Source organism: Schistocerca gregaria, chromosome 3, assembly GCF_023897955.1.
Source record: "Schistocerca gregaria isolate iqSchGreg1 chromosome 3, iqSchGreg1.2, whole genome shotgun sequence".
Taxonomy (NCBI): domain Eukaryota; kingdom Metazoa; phylum Arthropoda; class Insecta; order Orthoptera; family Acrididae; genus Schistocerca; species Schistocerca gregaria.
In genome coordinates, this window is record NC_064922.1 from 565,192,368 (window position 1) to 565,211,522 (window position 19,155).

Consider the following 19,155-nt stretch of genomic DNA (forward strand, 5'->3'; position numbering starts at 1 on the left):
ATTGAGCTGACTGGCGCTTTGTTTCTGGATTGGAAAATGGCATCCACGTCTCGTCCATTGTCACAACCAATGAAAAGAAAGTCCCATTCATGCTGTCGTTGCGCGTCAACATTGCTTGGCTACATGCCACACGGGCAGCCATGTAGTTATCGGTCAGCATCCGTGGCACCCACCTGGATGACACTTTTTGCATTTTCAGGTCGTCATGCAGGATTGTGTGCACAGAACCCACAGAAATGCCAACTCTGGAGGCGATCTGTTCAACAGTCATTCGGCGATCCCCCAAAACAATTCTTTACACTTTCTCGATCATGTCGTCAGACTGGCTTGTGCGAGCCCGAGGTTGTTTCGGTTTGTTGTCACACGATGTTCCCCCTTCATTAAACTGTCGGACCCACGAACGCACTTTCGTCACATCCATAACTCCATCACCACATGTCTCCTTCAACTGTCGATGAATTTCAATTGGCTTCACACCACAGAAATTCAGAAAACGAATGATTGCACGCTGTTCAAGTACGCAAAACGTTGCCATTTTAAGTATTTAAAACAGTTCTCATTCTTGCCGCTGGCGGTAAAATTCCATCTGCCATATGATGCTGCCATCTCTGGGACGTATTGACAATGAAGAACGCGGCCTCATTTTAAAACAATGCGCATGTTTCTATCTCTTTCCAGTCCGGAGAAAAAAAAATCGCAGGCCTTAGAACTTGAATGTACCTCGTACAATCCACCATCGTGGAATCTATTGGCCACTGGCACTTTTACACGAGCCTGGTCAACAGCCTCAATAAAGAAGCTACTGAACTACTGCTGTCATACCAACATGATGATGTTCTCAGCAGGTACACATGCCATTTGTCTGCCATGCCTGGCCACCGATCATACGCCTCATTCTTTGGTGGCTTCCTTGACCCTAGTATGGAGCACGTTATCCTTCTCTGTTACCTCCCGGAGTTGGCTTTGGGCTATTGCTCTGGCAGCTTAACTTCAAGCTACTTACCATTGTTCTTGATGTGTGGGAACCTTTTACCACCTTGGCTTAAATGCAGTGGCCCATATTCTTCTTGGAATTCACTCACTTCCTAAGGAAACTACTCTGGATTCAACCTTCATGTGGAACTTAGTGATAGTACTTCATGCAATCCTCCTACCTCAGTCCACTAGGTTTTTCATTCCTTTGGATCATCTCTGTGTTGCTGTCTGCCAGAAGGTGGTGTAATTTTGGCACCACCACGGGTCTTCTCTTCAAAGGAACAAGCTCTGAGGAATTGAACCTCTCCCAGTGGCTTGGTGAACCTCATTAGACCCTCTACCGAGAGGAGATCATTTTAGCTAGACTGTATATTGGGCATTGTTTTAGCCATCGCCATTTATAATGTGGTTTTGGTTTTTTTTTTTTATTATTCAGCTTAGCAATATGTGGGCATTTACTCTTTGGTTTGGGGCCTCCACTGTCTCTACAGTGTATTTTATGGACCTTTCTCCATGAGGAATTCATTGTTCTTAGTTCGCTTTCCATCCATAAATTGGGTTTAAAGAATAGTTCCTTTTTGCTTCTTGACGAACCAAGGTTATGAAATGGGCATGCATGACCTTACCCTCAAACAAACAAACAAACAAACGAAATAAAGGAATGGGCAAGCCAAATGCAGGCAAAGTAATGAGCATGCTGCTCTGTGACTCTTATGGTCAGTTATTCTTTTCTGCCACTTTGTAATGATTGTTGTCAAAGCCCAATAACTTAGATCTTCGCCACACACACACACACACACACACACACACACACACACACACACACACACACACACACACAAGTATTCTAACAGTTGTTGCTACCTGTTTGACAATGTTCCCAACAAATTAAAATGTCCAACAGTTTTATATATGCATACTTAACACATTTAAAATCCATTATTAAAAAACAAATTATTAAATTAAGCAGCTCACTTGGTCTGTACGACAAGGAACCATCTAAAATTGTATAAAACCTGACAATATTAATTCAAAACTAGCATATCCTTGGAAGATCAAAACTTTGTGGTTAACCTGAATATTCTGTCACCTGCACTGAAGAAGAAAAAAACAGGTAGTCACAGCTTTGCACAGTTTCAGTATGAGGTGAAAATGTATTTTAGAAAAATTTCCAATTTTTAATAGGATGTCTTACAACTTCACTTCCACTGATAATCAAGCCCCTCATTTAAGCAATTAATACAGATCAATTGCAAGAAAATGTAAACATTTACTACAGAGCAATCATATGTTTCAAAATTGAACTCCAAGGCTCATCTCTGTATGCTACTCTAAATCCTTAATTTTCTCCTTTTTCTTGCAGTAGCGGCAACACATCTTGCGCAGAAACTCATGATGGTTGTTGGTGCACAGAAGCCAGCTCAGGTATAAAATCAGAGTTGTGGACCAAAAAGGCAATGATATGAGCTGATGGTGCAACTTGCTTGAAGAGAGAAGATAAGAAAGAATGAGAGTGAGTGAGTGAGTATTGCCAGAATGTCCCTGTTTACAAAAAGAAAAGTATAAATGTGGATATGTCAGGTTGTCAAATTGACTTCATTGGAAGTATCATTTTGAAACTATTTATTACCATTCTTCATTATTTCCCAGACAAACCTTGTCCTCCCTTCTCTACCCTTTTCATCAATGTGTGGATGTGAGGTATAAGATTTAATTAAATTTAAAATTTTAAAATAGCAGCTTATGTTCATTTAACTTCTCTCTTCAATCAAGAATAACCACCTTGTTGCAGATGATTGACAATACATATTTGGCTGTATATTTTTAACAGTTGCACATAAGACTCAAGTGTGACGTGACTTGTTGATGTTTCTGAAATACTCAGAAATTGTGGACTGTAAAGTAATATGATGTAGGCTAGGATTGTAAGTACAGAAATGTACTGGTGCATGAAGATTACTACTGAATGATGAGTTGCACTAAATCAATGTGATTTTCTGTGTAATCACTCATATCATCCATCTTTCATATAAGTTAAAATACTCCATGTGTACAGAATTCTTCCTGGTAGTTTTATTTTATTTGTATTTTCTAATTGTATGTAAAATGTGATTTTAAGAATGCTTTTAAAAGAAACAAGTGGTGATGTTTTTATGTTTACTTAGCAACAGAGAACAATGAATATGTGAAACACAAAATCGAGGATTGTATTTTTTAACTTGGAAGTCCATTTGCTTTATGAGGAGCAGTGTTAAAGTTTGCATCATCTTCATTGTAATTGCATATTCCCCGAAATTACTGTATGAACTTTAAGTCTGCCATCCCTGGATGGCAGTGAAACTTGCATTTCCTTTTGGATATACACAATTGGCTCAAGGTTTGTACTGGTGCATGGTGCAACTGTAACAGTTTTTTTTATTATTTTTTTATTATTTAAATACACAGTTCCATCCAAACATTCTCCAGTAACAAACTTCAGTCATTACTATGAAAGTACTTATATGTCAATGCTTTCACACTACTACTCATAGCTCAGACAATACTAAATTGTAAGTCACACACCCACAAACCTGCATATTATAATGTAACTGAAGATTGCATATGAAGAAATGCCCATTTGTTATTAGCATTGTGAGGGTATCTTAAGTGTAATGTTTTGACATGCTTTGTGTGTATTTTGTTTTGTGGTTGGTTACAAATGTTAATGGTTCCTGAGTGTAATTTAATGCCAACAAAATTCTGAATTTTGGGATACACCAATAAATTTTTTATTTATAACTGCAAACAAATCTTTTATTGTTGGCCTAGTGCCTCAAGCTGAATGGAATTTACTGTTCACATTTGAAATATATATTTTTGTAAACTTTGTTCAGTACTGTAAATATTTAATTAAAAGACACAACCAATGGATGGAGCTGAAACTCTGAAATGTAGATGTATTCTGTTTTGTAATAAGAGGAAAAGGGACAATACATAGACAATGGATAAAAAAAAGTACATATATATATCTGTATAAACTGCCATGAATTTCCAGTGGCAGAATATCACAATGTGTTCATAACGACTGAGAAACAAAACGAAATTAGAAATGGGAGGATAGTGCAAATAAAATAATGATTAATAACTAAACATTTTTTACTTGCTATTTTTCCTCTTTTTCCTTTGTAGTAATTTCTATAATTTTCTCTATTTAAAGTATAATTATGAGTATAATTACAAGTGAATGAGATTTCATCGTGGATAGCTGTCCACAATGTATAAAAACCCTTGCCACAATAAAGGGTATTCAGCCTACAGCTACACACACCTCAGAACTTGATATTTTATTTGTTGGGTAAATATGCAGTCAGTAGGTGCAATCTCCAAGCTGTGATCCTCATCATTTCATGAACAGTACTGAGTCTCAAGGCACAAGCACACCAGTGACAGGGCACACACATCTCGATGACATGTTCCAACCGAATGGTACTGACACCCCCCCCCCAATCCTCCAAGAGATGTTTTCTTAGCATTTGACTGGAAGAGGGGAAAGATGAGGGGGGTCCCCACATCCTGGCCCCTTTGGTCTCCCGATCTGACTTCAGTGCCTGGGGTTTTATCAGGGACACTGCATACAGAACAAGGATTTGAGATTTAGTAGATCTGAGAAAACAGATCTATGCTGCAGCGAGGCTGTAACACTGTCATGGTTATGAATGTGTGGCGAGAAGTGGAGTGCCATTCGCATATCTGTCGAGCTATAAATGGTGTCCACACTGAACTGTACCAATGGACATAAAAATGTCTCGAGTTCCTGTTTACACTGCTGGAGAAATAAACCTATAAACATTAATAAGCACTGAAATATAAAGAAATGTTTTTGTATACGTCTAACATGAATGCCCCTATATTACCAATATATTATATGTAATATTAAATTTCCACCCAAAGAAGGCTCAACTGACCTCTGGCTTATAAACTTCGCTTACAGTAATATGAAGGTCTTAGTACAATATGCGTAGTCTAAATCATTATTGATTTAGAAAATAATGTTTAGAGTTGAATGTAAGCCTACAGAAAATTGTAGAGATGTTAAGCACATGTTGTTGCCTCTTTAGGGCTATTACATGTTACGATTTTTAGTGTTTGTAACTACCAGTTTTGCGCAAATTAGGTAGCATTCTATTTTCAAAAAAACAGTTTTCATAGCGAAATTATATATCTTTCCAAATATCAAACAGTAATTACACATACTGGTGCTAAATTTTTTTAATGTGTTGCCAACAAATATAACAAGAAAGTGAGCAATCTAAAAATATTTTTTTAAAAAAAGTAATAGTTACACTTTGTTTCCAATAGTTCCACTATGTCATCTGAATGAACAGTAACTGATAGTGAAAGTGCTTGTTTCACAGATCACACTTCAGCAGAGGACCTGTTTCCAAATCCCTAAAAATTAAATCACTAACTCCCCCATGATACATAATCATGGGTGTAACTGTATGTATCCTAAGTGTGAGGGGCCAATTAATAAAAAAATGCAGCTGGTAGTGTTTTATTTCCTAGATGCGCAGGTTTTCTGTTACGTGAAAGATTCTGGTAGTATGACAATACTAGCATTAGTTAGGGTAAACACCTAATTTGAGAGATATATTGTAACCACCCCCAAGTCTTCTCATTTAAATGGAATTTGTGGAAAGTAATGTTGATACATTGTGTCTCATGTAGTGCTAAATCTGGTCTTTCTAATTTAAAAAAAGCATTAAAATCATCATCATGATTAAGTTTTTTGCATTACTTCATTATGGTGTTTTGAGCACTGATTAGGCATGTCTTAAAACTACAAATTGTGGCAGTTTTCCAGGTTTCATTGTATATTTCTTATCAGTAGACAACTACAAAATTGTACAACACAGATAATTTACTGAAAAATTGAGGCAAAAGATGAGCAACATTTAACCAAGTACAATTTTATGGAGTTTTTCTCAAATACTTACTATTTAGGGTGGCAGTTGACTCATTTAATATATTGCTTCCAATGCAGAAAGCAATAGATACAGGTACCCTGGTAGAACCTATTTCCTTAACTTCTAAAAGGCATCTAATACAGTTCTGCACTGCCACCTAAGGAAGTAAACATCAGGCCAATTATGTAACTGGACCGAAGAGTTTCTAGCAAACAGAACACATAATGGCATTCTGAATGGAGAAGTGGTCTTCAGATGTGAAAATAAGAAAATGCCAAAACACTGGAAGACCTGCAGAGAAGTGATGCTTGGTGCATGGAGCAGCAACTGACCTTAAAAATAAGTGTAACATACCATGAATACATAGACAAAAAGATCCTTTATTGTACTATTACAAAATTTCATAGCAATTACTGCAAGTAGTTACTTCCATAAAACATCAAGGACTATGCACATGTAGAGATTTGAAATGGAACAACAACACAAAATTAATCGCAAGTAAGGCAGATGCTAGACTGAGATTCATTGGAAGGATTCTCAGGAAATTTACTCCATCAACAATGGAAGTAGCTTGTAAAACACTCGTTCAACCAATATTTGAATATTGCCTGTCATGGGATCTATGCCATACAGACAGGACTGAGAGGAAATGGTGAAGATCCAAAGAAGAGCAGCACATTTTGTCACAGATTCATTTAGTAAGCATGAAAACATCACAGAGATGCTCACCCAACTTAGGTGTCAGACACTGAAAGAGACGTGTTCTCAATCATGTTATGGTCTACTGCTAAGGTTCCAAGAATGTACAGTCCTAGAAGAGTCAACCCACATATTGCTTTCTCCAAGTATATTTTGTGAAAACATCATGAAGATAGAATTAGAGAGATTCAAGCCCACATGAATGCTACCAGCAATCACTCTTCCTGTGAGCCATACGCGACTAGAACACAAAAAGGGGCAATGTTACACAAAGTAACCTCCACCACACACCTTAAGATTGCTTGCTGGGTATAGATGTAGATACCAAAGAGACTCAGTCCAGTGATGCTATAATTGTTGTTGTTGCTGCTGTTGTTGTGGTCTTCAGTCCTAAGACTGGTTTGATGCAGCTCTCCATGCCACTCTATCCTGTGCAAGCTTCATCATCTCCCAGTACCTACTGCAACCTACATCTTTCTGAATCTGCTTAGTGTATTCATCTCTTGGTCTCCCTCTACGATTTTTACTCTCCACGCTGCCCTCCAATACTAAATTGGTGATACCTTGATGCCTCAGAACATGTCCTACCAACTGATCCCTTCTTCTAGTCAAGTTGTGCCACAAACTTCTCTTCTCCCCAATCCTATTCAATACTTCCTCATTAGTTATGTGATCTACCCATCTAATCTTAAGCATTCTTCTGTAGCAATGCAAAAATTAAAATTCCAAATTCATCTGTATACAGCTCCAATGTGTATACGACCCGGGAGATCCGGGAATCTTTTCATCCGGGAGAAAACCGAGAAAAACCCGGGATATTTTTAGAATTCCGGGAATTTTTCATTGTTTGAGTTTTCAGTTAAATTCTCGTAATTGTGACTGGTAAGAACTGATACTCTAACAAAGGATATTACTGTATCCTGTTACTACAGAATAATACTTCAACAATAAGACATAAACGAAAATAACTTAAATTGCAAAGGAAATGCGCCATATACAACAACGATGCACAGTGCTCATGCAAGCGTCTGCCAATTGAAAATGTGTCAAAGGCTTTATGGAGACTATGCACTGCTTCATAACAACAAATTGCCTCCAATGAGCGTGAAGTCACAACTGTTTGCATATTTTATCAGTTACGCGCACGCTCATGCGCATGCGCAGTTGTTACATATGAGTAGTAGATTCTTCTGCTTCTGGCTACATGAATGTAGCTGTTGGCTGTGCAAGCAGTCGCAGCAAGCAGCTAGATGCTACCAGAAGAAGGGGGCGCCAAATTAATATTCTCGAGGGAAAAAAACTTGTTTCACAAAGCGCTTAGCATCCAGCGCACTTTTGTCTATCGATTATTCATGGGATTTTGAAACGCTTCGCTGTTGGTTTTTGAACATTTTTGAGCACATTTTAAGTTGATATCTGAATGAATCATAAGTTGACTTGAATGCATGCATAATGTATGTTGTGTCTCTGTCAGGAGAATCCTCGTCGCATCTAGAAATAAACTTTCCGGAGACAAAAGGGGGCGGGGCAATACGAGCTGAGGGAGTAAACAGATGAATACCAATCGCTCGCTGATTATGTGGTTGATTGGGTTTGCGAATGATCAGTGTTATAATGACTAGCGAAATCCATAGATTCAGACTACCAGAATGGAAATAAACGGCTAACAAGAATAACAGGTGAGAAAGATTACGTATTATCTTCTCGGTGTATCCAAGAAAATGAAATTTTGCCAGAAAATTTTTGGCCAGATCGCTACACTTGTAAGACCAGCTGTACAGTCCCTGACTAGGAGACGCGTAAGTTATAGTCCGGAAGTAACACGGAAAACGTGTTATTCGAACACGTAATAACGCCCATCCGGAAAATACATCGCAGGATAACTAAACCTGTATTCTGACAGGGTTAGTGAAGTTAATCGGTTGACAAATTTTGACAATGGCAGGAGTAGCTACAGAAGCGGTGGTGACAAAATTGTTAGAACGACGAAGGAGAAGCAGCAAGGACATCACACAAACTATGGAAGATTAAGACGATTCCATATTTATATAAAAATTTCATAATACTACTTTTCGATCTCATGCTTGAGAAGCTGGCGCGTATGAATTAAATGTGAAACTATTTCCTAACATAAAGCTTTTTGCTTGTAGTAGGCCTAATAGGCATTTGATATTGCTACTTCATGGATTATATTCTGTTGTGTTACAAAAATGGCCATTTGGGCGGAAACAGTCTCGTTTATTTGGTGTGTTACAAAATTGCAACTGTATTAGAAAGGCCTATTTTGTTTTATCTAGCAGACAGTGACAAAACAGACGTAATCAGATCGAGAAACTACACCAGTATTGGGTATTATTTGTATTAACGGCATTTTCAGTATTAGATAACGACGTTTCGATTTTTCATGTAGCAAAATGTGTGACGAACTTTGATGAGGTAATAGATTCTTTTGCAGAAAGAAATGTTAAGTGATTTTGCTGTTTCCTCTTCGTTTACTCTCACCTCAAATGAAAACAAAGCTGATATCTGTGGCCGGGAGCTATCGAATGAATTAAAACACATTCACATATTTACGAAAGGCTAAAATATGTCATTAATTTTATTTCCACCTTTCTGACAGACAAGAATTAATCGCCTTGCGGAACAACGAAGTTATTTTTGTATGTTTACTAAGGAAATTTGACTTTTGTTGACCTTTTCCGCAGAGCCAGTCAATGTATTTGAAACGAAATGTTTAAAGTGCGCGTCATTTGCCGTTGGTGGGGAGGCTTGCGTGCCTCAGCGATACAGATGGCCGTACCGTAGGTGCAACCACAACGGAGGGGTATCTGTTGAGAGGCCAGACAAACGTGTGGTTCCTGAAGAGGGGCAGCAGCCTTTTCAGTAGTTGCAGGGGCAACAGTCTGGATGATTGACTGATCTGGCCTTGCAACATTAACCAAAGCGGCCTTGCTGTGCTGGTACTGCGAACGGCTGAAAGCAAGGGGAAACTACAGCCGTAATTTTTCCCGAGGACATGCAGCTTTACTGTATGATTAAATGACGATGGCATCCTCTTGGGTAAAATATTCCGGAGGTAAAATAGTCCCCCATTCGGATCTCCGGGCGGGGACTACTCAGGAGGATGTCGTTATCAGGAGAAAGAAAACTGGCGTTCTACGGATCGGAGCGTGGAATGTCAGATCCCTTAATCGGGCAGGTAGGTTAGAAAATTTAAAAAGGGAAATGGATAGGTTAAAGTTAGATATAGTGGGAATTAGTGAAGTTCGGTGGCAGGAGGAACAAGACTTCTGGTCAGGTGACTACAGGGTTATAAACACAAAATCAAATAGGGGTAATGCAGGAGTAGGTTTAATCATGAATAGGAAAATAGGAATGCGGGTAAGCTACTACAAACAGCATAGTGAACGCATTATTGTGGCCAAGATAGATACGAAGCCCACACCTACTACAGTAGTACAAGTTTATATGCCAACTAGCTCTGCAGATGATGAAGAAATTGAAAAAATGTACGATGAAATAAAAGAAATTATTCAGATAGTGAAGGGAGACGAAAATTTAATAGTAATGGGTGACTGGAATTCGAGTGTAGGAAAAGGAAGAGAAGGAAACATAGTAGGTGAATATGGATTGGGGCTAAGAAATGAAAGAGGAAGCCGCCTAGTAGAATTTTGCACAGAGCACAACTTAATCATAGCTAACACTTGGTTTAAGAATCATGAAAGAAGGTTGTATACGTGGAAGAACCCTGGAGATACTAAAAGGTATCAGATAGTAGGTACAAAGACGAGGGCTGCTAGAAATCCTTGGGTAACAGAAGAAATATTGAATTTAATTGATGAAAGGAGAAAATATAAAAATGCAGTAAATGAAGCAGGCAAAAAGGAATACAAACGTCTCAAAAATGAGATCGACAGGAAGTGCAAAATGGCTAAACAGGGATGGCTAGAGGACAAATGTAAGGATGTAGAAGCTTATCTCACTAGGGGTAAGATAGATACTGCCTACAGGAAAATTAAAGAGACCTTTGGAGAGAAGACAACCACGTGTATGAATATCAAGAGCTCAGATGGCAGCCCAGTTCTAAGCAAAGAAGGGAAGGCAGAAAGGTGGAAGGAGTATATAGGTTTATACAAGGGCGATGTACTTGAGGACAATATTATGGAAATGGAAGAGGATGTAGATGAAGACGAAATGGGAGATACGATACTGCGTGAAGAGTTTGACAGAGCACTGAAAGACCTGAGTCGAAACAAGGCCCCCGGAGTAGACAACATTCCATTAGAACTACTGACGGCCTTGGGACAAACAGTCCTGAGAAAACTCTACCAGCTGGTGAGCAAGATGTATGAGACAGGCGAAATACCCTCAGACTTCAAGAAGAATATAATAATTCCAATCCCAAAGAAAGCAGGTGCTGACAGATGTGAAAATTACCGAACTATCAGTTTAATAAGCCACAGCTGCAAAATACTAACGCGAATTCTTTACAGACGAATGGAAAAACTGGTAGATGCAGACCTCGGGGAGGATCAGTTTGGATTCCGTCGAAATGTTGGAACACGTGAGGCAATACTGACCTTACGACTTATCTTAGAAGAAAGATTAAGAAAAGGCAAACCTACGTTTCTAGCATTTGTAGACTTAGAGAAAGCTTTTGACAATGTTGACTGGAATACTCTTTTTCAAATTCTAAAGGTGGCAGGGGTAAAATACAGGGAGCGAAAGGCTATTTATAATTTGTACAGAAACCAGATGGCAGTAATAAGAGTCGAGGGGCATGAAAGGGAAGCAGTGGTTGGGAAAGGAGTGAGACAGGGTTGTAGCCTCTCCCCGATGTTATTCAATCTGTATATTGAGCAAGCAGTAAAGGAAACAAAAGAAAAATTTGGAGTAGGTATTAAAATTCATGGAGACGAAGTAAAAACTTTGAGGTTCGCCGATGACATTGTAATTCTGTCAGAGACGGCAAAGGACTTGGAAGAGCAGTTGAACGGAATGGACAGTGTCTTGAAAGGAGGATATAAGATGAACATTAACAAAAGCAAAACGAGGATAATGGAATGTAGTCAAATTAAATCGGGTGATGCTGAGGGAATTAGATTAGGAAATGAGACACTTAAAGTAGTAAAGGAGTTTTGCTATTTAGGAAGTAAAATAACTGATGATGGTCGAAGTAGAGAGGATATAAAATGTAGACTGGCAATGGCAAGGAAAGCGTTTCTGAAGAAGAGAAATTTGTTAACATCGAATATAGATTTATGTATCAGGAAGTCGTTTCTGAAAGTATTTGTTTGGAGTGTAGCCATGTATGGAAGTGAAACATGGACGATAACTAGTTTGGACAAGAAGAGAATAGAAGCTTTCGAAATGTGGTGCTACAGAAGAATACTGAAGATAAGGTGGATAGATCACGTAACTAATGAGGAGGTATTGAATAGGATTGGGGAGAAGAGAAGTTTGTGGCACAACTTGACTAGAAGAAGGGATCGGTTGGTAGGACATGTTTTGAGGCATCAAGGGATCACAAATTTAGCATTGGAGGGCAGCGTGGAGAGTAAAAATCGTAGAGGGAGACCAAGAGATGAGTACACTAAGCAGATTCAGAAGGATGTAGGTTGCAGTAGGTACTGGGAGATGAAGCAGCTTGCACAGGATAGAGTAGCATGGAGAGCTGCATCAAACCAGTCTCAGGACTGAAGACAACAACAACAACAACAACCGAGTTTAGGTTCGTTCTGCGCATCTGACGTCACAAAACACAGTCGTCCAATGAACAGAGAACGACATTGCCAGAGCTTGATTGCAGTGCAGAGCACGGACGAGTGCCTTCAGTTTTAGAAACCTTCAGTCATAAATAAAGTAATTGAACAAAAGCTGTGTTAGCGTAATGTTTAAAGTGTATGGCTGCTAAGCTAAAGATTCTGAGTTCAAGCCTTGTTTGGTGCTAAATCTTTTCTTTATTTGAAAACAATATCGAAGTGTCTTAATTCATGAATTTTATTCGTTTGAATGCAATTTTGTGAAATTTCTAGTGACAACTTAAATCGACTATACGGAAAGTATATGCTATGGACTTTTACCTCTGCAAACTCTTCAAAATTTCGTGCAATGGCTTACTACATCTAAAGCTGCACAATAACTGTGTTGAACTTCAGAACAAAATTAATTCATTTATTGGGGGGGGGGGAGGGGTGGGGGGGGGGGGTAGGTAGGTATCAGTCAATAAGATGTGTAAAAAAATCAAATTTTTGGGCCAAATAGTTTTTGTGAAATCGAATGATAAAGTGTGTCAAAGCAGTCGAAACACCATGTGTCTGCACAGGCAAGCAGTGCAATGATGACAAAATCGCGCACATCGCGGAATGCGGGGGAGCACGTCTCTGTAGCAACGAAAGGGTTAATGTGGCCATGGTGGCTTTAATTCATAAACTGCGCGCTCCCCCCTAAACGTAAGTTTGCGAACTATACTATGGCGCTGCTTCTCTTGGCGCGTACAGCTGGCAACACAGCAATCACCCGCGTCTGGGCGGGCATGCGGGAACCGCCAAGATAAATTGTACAATAGTTCCACAGTACTGGCTAATTTCAACTGTTTGATGCGATGGCATTATGACATAATAAAGAACCAAACATGATATAATACGGTACTTGTGCTCCAAGAAAATTTACATCCCGAAAACCAAACTGAAGAGCTTAATATTGGGTCAAGGTCGACATCATTGGGAATCCAGACATACGAATGTCCACTTTAAATGTAAACATTTTAATATTGTTCACGAAATTCCGATGCCCTTGCAGTATCCTTTGATGTCTTGGTTCTTTTATGACGTAATGTATGATCTTTCAATGTTTTACACGTACGTACATACGGGCTTCCTACGTCATGATAGCTTTAGCTACCCAAGCGCGGTGTCGCCTGTTATCTGCACTTTCTGGCAACTACTGAAACGAACCATTTCTAACAGGTCGCGGGAAAATATTGCGTATAGTGGTTTGTAAAGCGTTACTTTGAAAGTAAATATCCTTTTATGTAAGTTGAACTATGTGCAAGAATGTACTATGAATTTATTAAATCACAGAGCGTTTGACTCTCATTTAAAAATCAACTCCTTGATGACGCGCCATTTAGAAGAATTTCGAACCCTCAGACATTTATGTCATCTTTAAAACATTTACTGGCACATTTGAGTGATATATCTTAAAGTATAACACGTGCAAAACAGATCAACAGTATATGCGAAAGCTTAGCTTCTCTTGCAGCTTGAGAATAATATTATATGTGAAAACTTTGCTTTTCTTGTAGCAACACAATGTATATTAATTCAAATTATTAACTGTCCCTATTTGTGTGTTCGTGCTACTTAACAGTGATGTTACTGTTGGCTGACTACACGTGTACTATGCTCTGATTATCCGCTGTCATCGGTTGGCGAGATTACGTGACATGAGCTACAAAAGCGCATCGAAATCTCGATTTCGATGATTCGGAAAGTAACATGCGGTGTTTGGTGGAATTCCAGTGAATACTTTCGTAATACGAAAATACGCAGCGTTGCTGCACATGAAAGATGTTTCCAAAACGTGTCTTTTTCCCTGAGTTTCGTTATTTAAAGTGCTGGGATATTGTACCCCCGGGTATAAAACCATAACCATTCAAAGGATTGATAAGGGAAAACATTCTGTCACCTGGGAGAAAGTATATTTTTAACCGAGAATTTTTTTCCTTGTCCACGTATACACCATGAGCTGATTTGGCTGGCAGACCTCAACTATTAACCAAAAGTAACAAGTACACTGTTCCATATTTTTTAACTTTTGTATACATATGTATTTTTTCACTCTGTAGTTGGCCACTGGCTATCCAACTTCTCATAGCCTTTTCTTCCTCTTCTTTTTGCAAATATGCAATCTATTTCATTCAAATAGGAATTCTACAGTCATTATCTCACCTCTTCTTTGGATGTCGAACATCAACATCCTTCTGATCTGTTGGTATGCAGAGCAAAGCCTTTTGGCCTACCTTTTGCCTTCCATTTATAATACATGATCATACCCTTAGCTACTTTTCCTCTCTGTGGTCTTCTTCTATATGTTTACTTATTTTAAATTCCTATTTGATGTTTTCATTTCTTACTTCAATTGCATGGGTACATCAAAGCTGCTGTTCTCAGGAACTGCTTTTCCACTGTTTCAACAGCTCTCTTGTTCTTTCTTCTCTCAACATGCAACACATATGCTGACATCCCTTTATAAAATCTGATTTTGTTGGTAAACTTTCTGTTTATGGTGCCATATAATTTGTAATTTAGTTTATTTCACAGACCATCTTGACCACAGGATATTAAATTTGTGACCCTGCTAGAGATCTTTATCTCACTTTAAATTTGGGACATTAGTGATCTGCCTTTCCTTCCCAAAACTATTCCTCTTTCCTCCCTATGGAAGTAACTAAAAGTTCCAAAGTGACTGTTCACATTAATGTTACTTTGCCATTTGAAGGGAAGACCTGGCCATGGTGAGTGTAATTCTTAAGTTAATCATGGTGTCATATATAAAGATATAGTGAGTTTTCTTAGTATATACTTACTATTACTATTAAGTAAAATGGCTACTCCAGATGAAGCACACATTCACCACACTGAAACAAAAACCCCTACCTGACACTCAAGGACTTAACCATATTTCATTTATAATTAATGTTACATATTAAATAATAATGATAAACATAATGAGGAACAGGTAAGAAATATGCATATGAAGGTAGAACACTATCCAACAGACAGAACAGGTTCTATGCAGTGGGCAGGCACATATAAAGGGCAGAAAATGGTTTAGCTTTAGGAGGAAATTTATTTAGAGAGAACACACATCCAACCATTGTTTCCTTCTGGTGCTGTTGCCTGACTGGGACTAAACTAATTTGCACTTGGTTGGTGGTGTGGTCTTCATGCTACTCTCTGAATAACTGCTGCAGCCTACATCCATCTGAAGTTGCTTACTGTATTCACCTCTTGATCTCCCTCTACAATTTTTACCCCTACACACTTTCCTGTAATACTAAACTACTGATCCCCTGATGTTTCAAATTGTGTCCTATCAACTAATCCATTCATTTGCTCAAGATGTCCCACAAATTTCTTTTCTCTCCAATTCTATTCAGTACCATCTCATTAGTTATGTGATCAAACCATGTAATCTTCAACATTCTTCTGTAGCACCACATTTTGAAAGCTTCTATTCTCCTTTTGTCTAAATTGTTTATCGTCCATGTTTCACTTCCATACATGGCAACACTCCATACTAATATCTTCAGAAAAGACACTTACACTTAATTCTATATTCAATGTTAACAAATTTTTCTTCTTCACAAATGCTTTTCTTCCCATTGCCAGTCTGCATTTTATATCCCCTCTACTTTGGCCGTCATCACTTATTTTGCTGCCCAGATACCAAACTCACCAACTACTTTAAGTGTCTCATTTCCTAAAATAATTTCCTTAGCATCCCCTGATTTCATTTGACTACATTCCATTATCTTCATTTCACTTTTGATGATGTTCATCTTATATCCTCCTTTCAAGACATTGTCCATTTCGTTCAACAGCTTTTCCAAGTACTTTGCTGTCTCTGACAGAATTACAATGTCATCAGTAAATCTCATAGTATTTATTTCTTCTCCCTGAAGTTTAATTACTACTCCAAATTTTTCTTTGGTTTATTTTACTGCTTGTTCAATGTACAGATTTAATAACATCAGGGATAGGCTAAAATCCTGTCTCATTCTCTTCTCAACCACTGCTGCCCTTTCATACCCCTCGACTCTTAAAACTGCCAACTTGTTTCCGTACAAGCAGTAAATCGTCTTTTGCTCCCTGTGTCTTACCCCTACATTCAGAATTTCAAAGAGAACATTCCAGTCAACACTGTCAAAAGCCTACAAATGCTATAAATGTAGGTTTTTCTTTCCTTAACCTATCTTCTAAGTTGTAGGGTCAGCATTGCCTCGTGTATTCCCACATTTCTCTGTAATCCAAACTGATCTTCCCCCAGGTTGGCTTCCACCAGTTTCCCCATTTTTCTGTAAAGAATTTGTTTAATTATTTTGCAACATGGTTTATAAAACTGATAGTTCGATAATTGTCAGCAACTACTTTCTTTGGAATATTTTTGTGAGTTTCAGTTAACAGCACTTTCAGTGTTTTGCAAGACACTAGTGACAATATAAAAATTATGAACAGGTCATAAGTCATTAAAGATTGCATATCATATTATTCTTGGATGGTATTTCACCTGTCTTGCACACCAAATTTAAGAATTTTGTCATAGCTGGCAAAGTTCTGATGGAATATTTGCACTTTAATTTAGTATAGTGAAATTAAATTTATTAATTCCAAAAATAATTGAGAAATGTGGTCTAGGATGGAAGAAGGTAAGTTTTAAATGAAATTTATGCTAAAGTTTTTAACTTATGGCATTCTATGAATAAACAGATTTCTGTCTTCCATGAAATCCATAACACAGGAAAATTTTCTTCTGATATAATGAACTGTCTGAACAATGCAAATGCTTTCAATCATCATTACACACAATGCCTGTTCAAGAAATGTATGTTTTAACACAGAAATAAGTCTCTGATAGCCTTTATTATTACAAAACATGAGTATACAAAATTCTAATCTGCATTTAAAAAGGAAGCACAATGCAAGTTATACACAAATAATTTTTGTAAAACACATTAGTTAAGTAGCTGTGAAGGATTTATTTGTTAATATAAAAAACAGAATTTTACATTACATTCATACAAAAACCACTTACTGGCTGATAGGTAAGGACCAAACAACAACAACAAAGTTATGGTACTGTTCAAACAATGGCAAATATTTTTGTGAGTTAGTTAACAGCACTTTCAGTATTAATGTACACATTTGAAGTTTTGCAAGACACTAGTGACAATAGAAAAATTGTGAACAGGTCATAACAGTCATTAAAGATTACACGTCATGAAAAAGTTTAATCATAAAATATATATATATATATATATATATCTCTTTTCACACATATATCATTTAAAAGCATTGTTTAGTCTCAATAAAGTACACAGAATAACATACTTGTGCACAGACAGAGAGGAAGGAAGCTATCAAATTTCATTTAGGAAATGTCTCTTGTTGTTTCAAAATATCAAACTTGATGATAAGAGAAAATCTGATTCTGGCAAATGTTCAACTGTCTGGGCAGCTCCATGACACAGTTTTGTAATTTATGGCAATATTCACTTTTCTTGCAAATGGAAACAATTTTGTAAAATATACTCTGAAAGTAACAAAGAAATGTGATATAGGACCATCATAAAAAGTTAATGGGTAGTAAGCAAGTAAACACACATGCAGGAGAGCTACATCATTACCAGCATTCAACAGTTTTCCCAAGCCTGTGGTCACTGAAGAGAGAACAAAATTTAATGCTGCAAATGCACCTACACTGAAATAAATAACTGCATTACAAATTTCGTTTACGAAAAACTGCATAATAACTTTGTTTCATTTGTCGCCTTGAGTATGAGCCATTGTGTTTACCACAATAAACTATCTGATGGAGTTTGAAAAGATAGAAATTATTATTACAAAGCAAGCCAAACTACCAACCGATAACTTATTTAATGAATATTCTAATAATGACAGAAGGCCTACTACAGGTCCAAAATAACCATGTCAAATCACAGCAATCTGAGTAAGGAGAAATACTGTTAATGTTTGAGAACTTATTTGTTGCTGTAACAGGACAAAATTGTGACAATGGCTCTCCTCATCAGGTGTTGCTGCAACACTTTGGGTTCTAACCATGACTCTACATTGGCTGTTGTTTGATTTCTGTTCCTTTTTTTGAGCAAATCGGAAATGAGTTCAGGATACTAGGGGAAAATATGAAATAAGTTTCTGGATTAGGTTGCTGCACTTCACAACTTCCAGTAAAAAGCTGTAGGTATTTCAGTATGACATTACATGACAAACATTGTAAGTCTAAATGCAGTATCTGCAAAAAAAAAAAAAAAAACACTAATTTTATACTATTTTCTGAATTATTTCATTGAAACAAATAAGTGCAAGATGCATGTATAATAAAAATTCTATAATAACAGCCAGCAACTTTTCTAACAAACACTTCTTCAAAGTTTTTGACTAGATTTACATGTATCAATGCTTAAATATTAACTGAAATGTAACATTACTTTGTAAACAACACTTAATTACTCTGAATAATAAAGATTTAATTCAAAGTTGATTTGAAAAAGTAAAAAAAGTCATCTCTATCAAATAAGTTTTTCACCATACAAAACACTTGGAACTGTGTAGCATACTTGCTCAATTTTACAATTTTTCTTATGCTAAAAGCACCAGAGAAATAAATAGAGACAACTATTCCCAAACATGCAGTTTCTTCTAAGACTGCAAAAACTAAGAGTGATGGGAAATCCAGGATGGCACATAATCTGTGAGTATAGATGATTGATCACAAAATGGAAGTGGCATGT

General features: G+C 37.5%; 1 protein-coding gene across 1 annotated transcript in view; it reads left to right on the plus strand.

The window, feature by feature from the left end:
• Positions 1–3,941, plus strand: part of LOC126356065 (large neutral amino acids transporter small subunit 1) — a 341,790-nt gene extending 337,849 nt beyond the window's left edge. The window contains exon 12 of the mRNA XM_050006764.1: positions 2,339–3,941. Coding sequence (XP_049862721.1) covers positions 2,339–2,341 — 3 coding nt within the window. The 3' untranslated portion in view covers positions 2,342–3,941. The remainder of the gene's footprint in view (positions 1–2,338) is intronic.
• Positions 3,942–19,155: the final 15,214 nt, after the last annotated feature.